This window comes from Labrus bergylta, chromosome 2 (assembly GCF_963930695.1).
Source record: "Labrus bergylta chromosome 2, fLabBer1.1, whole genome shotgun sequence".
Lineage (NCBI taxonomy): Eukaryota > Metazoa > Chordata > Actinopteri > Labriformes > Labridae > Labrus > Labrus bergylta.
Window position 1 is genome coordinate 31,797,143 of NC_089196.1, and position 10,624 is coordinate 31,807,766.

The 10,624-nt window shown below is 42.9% G+C and overlaps 1 protein-coding gene across 1 annotated transcript; it reads left to right on the plus strand.

The window, feature by feature from the left end:
- Nucleotides 1-9,936, plus strand: pik3ip1 (phosphoinositide-3-kinase interacting protein 1). The gene is made up of 6 exons (XM_020658039.3): nucleotides 1-510; nucleotides 619-747; nucleotides 1,215-1,331; nucleotides 4,714-4,896; nucleotides 5,069-5,147; nucleotides 8,305-9,936. Exons 1-6 carry the CDS (start codon nucleotides 399-401, stop codon nucleotides 8,522-8,524), a joined length of 840 nt encoding a protein of 279 aa, XP_020513695.1. The 5' UTR covers nucleotides 1-398; the 3' UTR covers nucleotides 8,525-9,936.
- Nucleotides 9,937-10,624: the final 688 nt, after the last annotated feature.

The following is a 10,624-nucleotide window of genomic DNA, read 5'->3' on the forward strand; positions in this document are numbered from 1 at the left end:
AGGAAACTAATTAAAAGCTTTTTGTTTGCAGCTCAAAGGAAATGTGATGCAGACCGTTTTGCTGCTGTGTTGCTTCCACACCTGACTGCATGCCAACAAAAAAAAACAATCCAGACTTATTTTTCCTTCATCTCGTGATCTTGTGCGTGTTTTTCTGAGCGAACCTGGTGAGTGTTTAGGACCAGGAGGGTTGTGCTGCAAAGGGCAGCTCCTCCTCTCCTCTCCTCTCCTCCTCCCTCTGAAGGCTGTTTACCAAGAAAGCTGAGCTCGTCTGACAAAAACAAGGGCTGTGGACTCCATGAAGGCAGGAGCAGTGTGACTGATGCACATTCAGCACAGGCTCTTCGTCCATTTTCTACACGTTTCCCTCAATTTTTTTTTAGACTAATCAAGGCACTATGTTGTCGGTGATTTCAGGCCGTCAGCTGTGCAGAATGTTCCTCTCTCTGCACGTTGTGTTTGTGAGCGTGGTGGCTGTGGAGAGCAGTGCATCAAATGGAAGTCGAACAGGTAAGTTACACATCTCATCTTTAGTTTTTCAAGCTTGTTTAACATATTTAATGATGATCCTTTCTCGTGTGTTTGTGCTCACATGTTGTGTGTTTGTTTTATCTCCAGACTGCATGACATCCAGTGGTGTGGAGTACAGAGGGGGACACCAGAGCTCCTCCTCAGGTCTGACCTGCCTCAACTGGACTAACTCCACCAGAGACTACGATGTGAACGTTCATCCTGATTCACAGACAGGTAGATGACTTAAATTGGCTTTTTCATGCACAGTAAAGTGGATTTCAGGTGTTGTTGTTCATCTTCTCTGTGTAAAAATGCTGCCTTCCTCAGGATTGTGGGTAATCCTCACATCGTGCAGAAAAACAGACACAGGGGTGATGTTTGCAGCGCTCACTTCAGCGCCTGTATGTCACTGATTCTTCTGCTCAAAGTGTTAGATGGTTTCTCCTCTGCCATTTCCTTTCTTTGTGCTGCTGGCGGCCTGCTCATTGTGCTGTGATGAAGCAGTGTTAATGATTCATGAATCCAGTGGTTTATTCAGACAGCAGCGCACACACACACACACACACACACACACACACACACACACACACACACACACACACACACACACACACACACACACACACACACACACACACACACACAGGCCTGTTCAGTATCAGAAGTGGTTCTCTCATTTTTCCTCCTCCTTCCTCCTGTAGGTGTTGGAGATCACAACTACTGCCGAAACCCCGACTCCTCCGAGAAGCCTTGGTGCTACATCGCCGGCCCAGATGGAACAATCCAGAGACAACTCTGTGCAGTCGAATTATGCAAAGGTAGGTACACACACACACACACACATACACACACACATATACACACACCCACGAGACAAAACATGAATCAATCAATCAATCAGACTGTATTTATACAGCACCGCAGTTTAAAGTGCTTTACAAAGGAGCGGGTGAGAAGAGGTGACTGACAGAAAAGGGAGGACGTTAATAAAAGGATGTGGAGACGCATGAACACCAATATGAGTTCAATACAAAACAAATTAAAAGTGATTTGATTTGAAAATAAAAAACACAGAAGTAAACATTTTAACAAGAAGACGGACAGAAATGTTCTTTCTCCAAACGATGTGAAAGAAAAGAAGTTTAATTGAGTTTATACATCCTAAAAGGGAGTCTGAAGAATTATGATATTATTCATTTTCCATTAAACAGGGATCATCCTGGGGCGCTAGTGGCCTAGTGGTTAGTGCGCGCACCCCTTGTACAGAGGCCGTAGTCCTCCAAGCGGGCGGCCCAGGTTCAAATCCGATCTGTGGCTTCTTTCCCGCACGTCATTCCCCGCTCTCTCTCTCTCTCTCTCTCTCTCTCTCTCTCTCTCCCTGATTTCTGACTCTATCCATTCAAACTGATTCTTTGTTTTAAACATAAATTCATAAATGAAGGATAATTATTAATTCAGATTATAATAAATAACAGTTATCTTTTTAAATACCAACCATGAATATATAAATATAACATACACAATATGTAATCATATAAATCTGCACATCTGTGTTTACACCCCCACACACCTCTAAACAAACTTTTATTAACATAGTAATAATTATTTTATGAGCAGATTCAAAGTTCTCATTGCAAAAAAGGTTTTTAGTGTTGTTGATTTTTTTCACCACAAACACACCCTGTGCATGCCGAGGTTTATTATTAATATTATTCATCTATAAGATCGACTCTGAGCTTCAAGGTCTGCCTCAAGCGGAGATTGTTGTATCCCTAAATGTGACTCAATCGGCTTTTTCTTTTAAAGCCGTTAAAGAATGGGGATAATCTGACTCATCCAACTCGTCTGAAACTTTGCACAAACGTCCACACTTTCTCTCACAAAGTGAAAAAAACAAAACCATTTTAAGGAACCAGGTAATATAAAAAAAAAAGAGGAACAATAATTAGAAATGTTTAAATAAAAGTTATTAAAAAACATCAAGGAACACAAATTGAAGCTGGAAAACACAAACTTTTTGAACAACTGGAAAACACAAAGAAAAAGGTTCCAAATCGTTGACAATCAGAAACATCTTTATAAATGTGTTATTCTTGTGGGTGTGAGATTTCATCTGAGGGTGCCTGAGTCTGTTGCAGGAACTTGACAAAGCATCTTACTTTGACCAAGGCTTTATAAACCAGTCAGCATTAATGTGTCATCTCCACAACTTTTTATAACTCAGGGAAACTTGTGAATAATGTTTTAATATCTGTGTCTCTTATGAAATGTGTGTGGGTGACTAGGTGTGTGTGCCGGTTGATCTGTTTTGTTTTTTTACTGTTGCCTTCATCTGCCCAGAAATAAAGTAGTCAGCTGAATCTGGGTCAAAGCATCTTTCCTCTTCTGAGATGTTTTTTGTACACTGACCCTGATTCTAATAAACTAAACTAAGAGAAGGTCCCTGTTGAGCTGTCCCGTGTCTCAGTGTGAGTGTGGAGCAGGTCAGTTGGTCAGAGTTAAGCCACCGTGAGAAGCTCGCTCTCCTTTGTTTCTCTCTTGACTCTGACCCAAGAAGTCACACAAAAACAAAGCCCTGCAGTCACGTGGCGGAAAAGTTCATTTTGAAGAAAGACGTTAAAACCACGCCCCCCGCAGCAGAGCTCATTGGCAGAGAGAAAACCTGCTTCCCTTAGAGACGGCCTCTAATTGGCTGTTTTCAATTTATGACTTCATGCCCTTTAACTCCAGCAGACTTCGTAAACAACAACCTGTATGGTGGGGATGGAAAAAAAAAAAGAAAAAGAAAAAAAGATTCACAGAGCAGATGTTTAAATCTGCAGCCTGAACCTTCCTGCCTCCTTAAACTCAGTCCGGCCTGCAGATCCTGTTTACGTCTCACTCTGATTTACGTTCTAACAGCTTCATGAGAGCAGAGTCGAGGCGTTCGTCCTGCTCATGGGGAGAGTGTTGCACCAGTGGAAATGTGAAACCACACAGTCCAGTCAAAGAGTTGTATAAGTGCATTGTTAGAACACGTTTATAATAAAGTAATAATGATTAATCCCTTTAAGGCAGTGCAGACGCTTCTAAATAAATGAAAGCTGCTATGAGGAGTTTAAAAGTGGTTATCAAACAGACTGAAATGAACACTGATGTCTCTTTATGACCGGCAGAAGCAACAGAGACCATCGATTATTTCTACATGAACATTATTAATGACTGTAGGGTAGGTGTCAGATACTTCTTTCACACTGGGAAGATGGGAAAATCAGCTTTTTCTTATTCTGCACCGGACTCTTGGAACAACATGCAGCATCTTGAGGGAAATGAACTTTTTACATTTTGGGCATTTTTAGAAATCTGATTTTAAGCCTCCCAACCCTCTGTTTGTAACTGTTTTTACACAAGTGTGTTTATTTATTGCAGTTTTGTACTCGCTTAATTATTTTAATCCATTTTAGATCTGATTTTAGAAGTCTTGGATTATCTGTCCGCTGTTTTTTCTTTTTGATTTAATGTCTGTTTTCTAATTTTTTCCGTTATGACTCGATGTCGTTGTGAATGAGGGTTGGCCCCTCGATGATCTTTGGAGTATAAATAAAGGTTGAACTCCTGAAGCTTTCTGGGTGAGCTTCATGTGAGAACACAGTCAGATTATTGTCTCTTTAGCACCGTATAGAGGACTCCGCTATTTCCTCATTCTTTTAACTTGCCTCAGGAGACCCCCCCCTCCCTTCTGACCGGGATAGTTTCCCCGCTGTGTAAACAAACAGATCAGGAGGATTTCAGGGGCAGTCCTCCTGAAATTCTCTAGAAATGTTCATATGTGAAACAGCTTAACAGTCGTACGGTGTGTTTGTAAGACAGAGGAGAGGACTCTGAGGACAGTCAGGGACGAGTTGGTGCAGGTTGATGCCGATGTTCTGCTGCTCATGTATGATTGAGTGTAGTGCCGGAGAGGCTTGAGCATTGTGTGGTCGATGTTTAGTGTTGGAGAGTCGGTCGGGGGGTTTGATCCCCAGCTCCTGCAGCTGCATGTCCGATGTGTCCTGACCTCATATTTAAAGCAGGAAGTAAAACTGTAAAGAGGAGTCGGATCTTTTAATGAACTGATGGATGAAGTGAAATCTGTAGGGACTAGGGATAACATTTTGATCCAGATCATGAATGAATGTACACTGTTGTTTAACACCAACAATTGCTCACCGTGTCTTGTAGAACAAGCGTCCGCTGCGCCCGCTGAGGCCGAATCTCCGACCGGAACCGCTCCCTCCACAGAGAGCCTCAAGCCCGCCAAGTCCAGAACGTCTCGGGGACAGGTTGCCGCAGTGCAGCCGGTGATGGGAATGAGCCAGAGAGTGCACACGGGACCAAAGAAGAAGAAAGACCTCGGCGTGCTGGGTAAGTTGTTGACACAGTGTTGGTGACACACACACACACACACACACACACACACACACACACACACACACACACACACACACACACACAGCCCTGCAGTGTAAGTAAATCAATCATCTGCATATCTAACTACATTTTAAAATAAAGTTTGTGTCCTCTTTTTGCTGTTCAGGTTACGTGGTGGGCATTTCTATGATGGCCATTATAATCATGCTGGGAGTGGGCATCACGGTTGGCTACTTCTACAAGAGGTTAGTGTCTTTTTTTTTTTTTAAGGTTTATTTTTGGGCGTTTTCTGCCTTTATCAGAGAGACAGGACAGTGGATAGAGTCGGAAAATTCATTCTTTGGTTCACTTCGCGGACTGTATAATAAGATGGACGGGTGAAACAGCCGCCTGGGTGTGAAGCTGGAATATTTAGAGCTCCCCCTGCTGACTGGCTGCAGTACAGGTCATAAACCCCGCCTCCTCAGTGTTAAGAAACGGGACACGGGTCGGACTACAAAGTAAAAAATACGCGCAGCAATTGTACGAATTTTAGGCTGATTTTTGTCCAAGTGTCTGGAGGTGACTTCATGATTGACAGCTGCGTTGACAAATGCGGCTCCTTCGTAGTGATCTCAGGCAAAGTAGACGAGGGAAGGCGAGAGAAAACGTAACAAAAACTAACGATGCAGGCATCGGGCTTTACTTTTAGTTTAGTTTAGTTTATTTGCACATTTTTTGAAATAAAAGTCAAACAGAAAAATAAAACAAATAAAAAATAAAACACATGTTTGGTGAGGTAGAAACCCATGAGGGCTTATCTCAAAACCTCACTTTAAGAGATTAAACAAAGTTAAAATAAAATACAGTAAAAATAACAAAGTAAGAATATTTACTACCACAAATAAAATGTACCCCAATTGAAAATGACAGACAAACATTAAAAACATAAAAATAGAGCAAAACAGGACATACAGTATGTAAACAATATAACAACATCAGGACAATTCACTATTCACTACTAATCTTTCTGACATCAACATATTTCTGAGTCTTGATTTGTATGTAGAAAAAAACAAAAACGAGTTTCTGCATCTACCACGTCTACTGAAAAGTCGCACATTCCGATCTAAATCTGCGGCTCCACCAGCCGGCTCCCTTCTGCGAAACTATCGGCTCCAAATTGCATCACCAGCGCGTCTGCTCCTGTAGCGGGAATATTTTGGCTTCACTTTTGTACAAACGGAAGGAGACCGAGATACGACCATATTAATATAAGTCACTTTTTGTAATTATTAATGGAAATGACCTATTTTACAGTATTTTATCTGCTGTCAGGATGTTAAAATTAAATTACGCACATGTGCTGTAATAAATGAAGCGGAAGTCCGTTCTTGTTGTGTAGAGCTGTAAGATACTCAGGAAGAGTACCAGTATGATTAGGTAAACACGTGATAGCTTGCATGTTAACGGCCTCTCGAGTTCAGGGTATCAGCTGTTGTTCATTCTGCCTCTCGATGTGAGCGTAACGAAAACCTCTGTTATCATCACAACAGCCCTAACAGAACACGGGGGAGGACCGTGTCCTGCCGTCTATTTTGAGCATCTTTATTTGATTTTCTTGAGAGGGAAGCGAGCGAGGATGAGGGAGGGGTTGGTTTGGATAGAGAAGCCCTCACATTTGATGCGGTTATGTAATGTACAAAATAAGGAAAAGGGGAGGAGGGGGGGTGGTATGATTCCTTTTAGCACAGCAAAAAATATCCTTGAGCTTCTGTGTTGGGCTTTAAATCTGCTCAATCTGATTAGCAGTGCCGTGTCTTTGTTTTCTATTTTGAGGAGGTGATTATTAATTAGGAGCAGTTTATTATGTCAGAGGGTTTATTCTCAACTTCTGTCATGTGATGTGTGCGGCAGGCCAATCACTCCTCGAACAAACGAACACACACTCCTATAACATGTATGAAATTCACTCCTTTCACTCACCATCTCTCAAAGCCAGAGGAGTTTCATGCATGCAGAGTTTCAGACTATCTCCCCTCCCCCAAATCGGGGAAAAGGCTCAACCAGGAGGAGCCTCCTGAAGAGCTGCAGATACCTGCAAGGAGTGTGATGTGATTTGGATGCCCCCCAACAAATGCATAATGATGGAATTTAAAATCCCCGATCAATTCCTGCTTGGAAGATATGTAGCTAAATCCAGGAAGAGTTAGCTTATCTTAGCTTAGCTTAGCACAAACACTGGAAGTAGGTGGAGGTGAAGCCATCCTCTGGACGTTTTGCTTGAATCTAAAATGAACCACAACCTTAACGAGTAAAGAGCAGGTGGTGATAAACAGCCGAGCAGAGAGTTGCACAGTCTGCAGCTCTGAAGCAGGCAGAAGGTGGGAGGTGTGTTTTCACTCCAAATATGTTTTAGTGTTTTGGCTCCGGGTCAGTAGAAAGTGACCTCGTGCTGCGGCGTCCCGTCTCCCCCCGTGTTGACCTGGAGTAGATAAAGTGGCTGCCAGCTTTTTTCAGCTCCGTGTTCCCTTTCACCATCTGTCACTCGTGTTTGCTGCATACCACATGCACTCTGTTTTTTCTTCATCCAGTAATGTTCTCTGAAGCTCCTTATCTCTTTATATCAGGTGCGGTTGACTTGACTTTTAACGTTCTTCTTCTTCTCATAATCTCTGCTGAGGAGACGGGGACAAACAATAACAACCGGCATGACTTCTGTGTTTTTCATTTTATTTCTTCATCCTGCAGATTTTCTCACGTCTGCAGAGGGGTTAGCTTCTTTTTGTCTTAGCGGTTTGTTGCTATCGACTTGTCCTGTGTAGAAGGAGGTTGATCGAGTTGCTGCATAGCTTACATATTGAATGACTCGTGTTTTATGAAGCGATTTAAAAAAAAAAAAAAAAAAAAATTTAAACTTGCCACCCCTGCACCAAGTTGGACTAACCAAGTCAAAAAGGTTCTGGACACGGACCCTGAAGAGAGAAAAAAAGGAAAGTGAATACTGGACTTTAAATCACTATGTAGTCAAAAAAAAGTACCCCGATTATATGAAGATGTAGGGTTGGAATTGCTCGTTATGGTGCGGCTGTGGCTCAGGTGGGAGAGTCCGTCGGGGGGGGTTTCAACCTCCGGCTCCTGCAGCGACATGTCCGATGTGTCCTTGGGCAAGACACTTAACCCTGAATTGCTCCTGCTGCTTTGTCGCCAGCGTGTGAATGAATGGGTTAATTACTTGTGATGGTCACTTCACACAGCAGCCTCTACCATCAGCGTGTGAATGTGACGGTGTGAAAGTGCGTTGAGTAGTCAGAAGACCAGAAAAGAACTAACAGGCTCAAGAACATTTACCTTAAATAAACATATTATTATAATAATGATCAGGTTTTATTGGCTGACTCTCTCCTGTGTGTTTCTCTTCAGGGGGCGGGACTTAAAGAAGCAGCACGAGCAGCGAGTGTACGAGCGCGAGATGCAGAGGATCACCCTGCCGCTGTCTGCCTTCTCCAACCCGACGTGCGAGCTGGTGGACGAGAACACCATCGTCATCACGGCGGAGCACGACACCGACCCGGCCCTGGACAGCGTGGAGGGCGGGGACCCTCTTATGGGGGGGCAACAAGCCGGTACCCCGGGAGCGTGAGCAGGGGGGCGGGGTTAGTCCTCCCAAACGGGGGACTCTGAACATGTTTTCTGTTGGACCAAAAAACACACACACTTCTTTTTTCCCCTTGCTCTGATTTCAAGGAGCGGGAGAACAGTGTTGACTCCAAAGACTTGAACTGAATGCTGTGACCTTTGTGACCCCCCTTTTCTTCTCTCTCCATCAGAGACACAAACCACACGAGCTAACACACCATTGAACCTGCATTAACACCTCGAGACCACGACGAGGTCTTTAAAAGTCATATTTGATACATTTATAGCCATGAGGATGAGATCTTTGCTTCTCTTTTTTAACGCAGTGTGAGACGTGTTTATCGTGGTTCGTGATGAAAACGTCTTCACACAGAGAGACGGTGTTTTAAAGGAAGGGAGAACATGACTTCATGAGTGTGTCCATGTGGAGAAAAGACATCCACAGGAAGTGTTGGTTACATGATAAGATGAATATAAGTTGTTTTTTGTTTCTGTTTTGACCCGCTGGCTGTGCCGAGGGCGACGCCGCCTGAAGGTGTGTGTGTGTATAAAGACTGTTTAAAGACCTCCTCTGAACCAGGAAGAGGCAACGTGAGGTTAAAAACAAAAAAAAAAACAGCAACAAGCCAACTGAAGACGAGGGAAACTGCCTTAGCATGATACTTCTGAATGTATCCGTGTATCTTTTCCCCCGGATGATTCCTCCTCCTCTTTGTACTCCAGTTACACGCCGACGCCGACGTAAAGCATGACGGCGATCATCGGCAACGCGTCAAAAGAGGACTCGCCATCGTCTCCCACAGGTTAAAGGAGTGACAGGAAAAAAAACAAAAACAAAGAGTGCTCTCAGGAAGCATGAGAGACAGTAGAGAAGTCCCAGACAGAAATGATGGAATATAAAAAAAACCAAGAAAAAAGAAAAGCACTGCCACAGCACGGAGCAGACGGGACGTTTTGTGGTGTTTTGCAGAGCAGGGCTGTGATTGGGTGACGTGCTGCACACGCCCGTGTCTCACATTACATTCAGACCTTTGAGTTATGCACTTGATGCTTCAGGAATGAAGTAGAATAGAAACCCGTTCCAAAGTTTGAAGTTCACTCGTTCAGAAAACAATCAAAAACATGAATGCATGCACGTGGTCACCTGCTGTATGTTTGTGTTTTTTAAGAACTACTGAATAAAGACGACATTTTAAAATCATCTGCACACATTCGAGTCAGGTCATCACTCCAGGTGATCTCGTTTCACTGACCTTTGGTTACTACTGCTCTTTCATGTTGAAGTGTGCCGGTTGTTATTATTTCATGATGTTTTTGCAAAGTGTTCAGATTAATGCTGTTCAGCACTTTCACTAAGTGTGTGTTTGTATGGATGCAGAGTTTCACTGCTGGGACTGAAATAAAAAGTCAAACACACAGACTCTACGATGAGTTTATTTTTAATTCTCAAGAACTGCCCTCAATGTTGTGCTTTGCCTCTGGTCACTTCCTGTCAGCACCTGTGTGTCCAATCAGACTCAAAGCTGATCGTTTGCTCTTACTGACATTGTTCCCTTTTTTCTAGATCCTTGCTTGTGTTGTTCTTTCTCTCTGATGTACGTCGCTTTGGATAAAAGAGTCTGCTAAGTGAACTGTAGAATTTTTAGGGCTCATTGTTAAAAACAGTGAATATTCAATTCAATTCAAATTCAAAAAACTTTATTTGTCCCCAGGGGGCAATTCAAAGGCTGAAGCTTTGTATACAAACATATGAAGCTAGACATTTTTTCAGGGTCGTCCAAAAAAATCCCCACATGTAGACAAAACCAGAAAAGGTGCAGCAGGTCTTCAATTTCAGGTTTACAGAAGCGAATAGGACTGGAAACCTTTTGGTGTCTGATTATTTCGATTTTGATTCTTTGGGTCATTGAGAATCTCTTTTCAATTCAAAACGAGTCTGGAGTCAGGATTCAAAGTCTTTCTTTTTTTTAAAGAGTCCATACTTCAGGATCTACTCCAGTCACCATGTGAGACCGGCTGAATTTCATTTTGCTCTATTTGACATTCTACTGAGTTAAAGAGATAGCTTTAACACTTAGCAGGGAGTGACTGATTAGCCCAAAAA

Bases quoted from the DNA above. Each gene is read 5' to 3' on its own strand.
- pik3ip1 (XM_020658039.3), top strand. From the start codon at position 399: ATGTTGTCGGTGATTTCAGGCCGTCAGCTGTGCAGAATGTTCCTCTCT. The intron at 748-1,214 runs GTAGATGACTTA...TTCCTCCTGTAG, and splicing joins TCATCCTGATTCACAGACAG to GTGTTGGAGATCACAACTAC. The intron at 4,897-5,068 runs GTAAGTTGTTGA...TTTGCTGTTCAG, and splicing joins GAAAGACCTCGGCGTGCTGG to GTTACGTGGTGGGCATTTCT.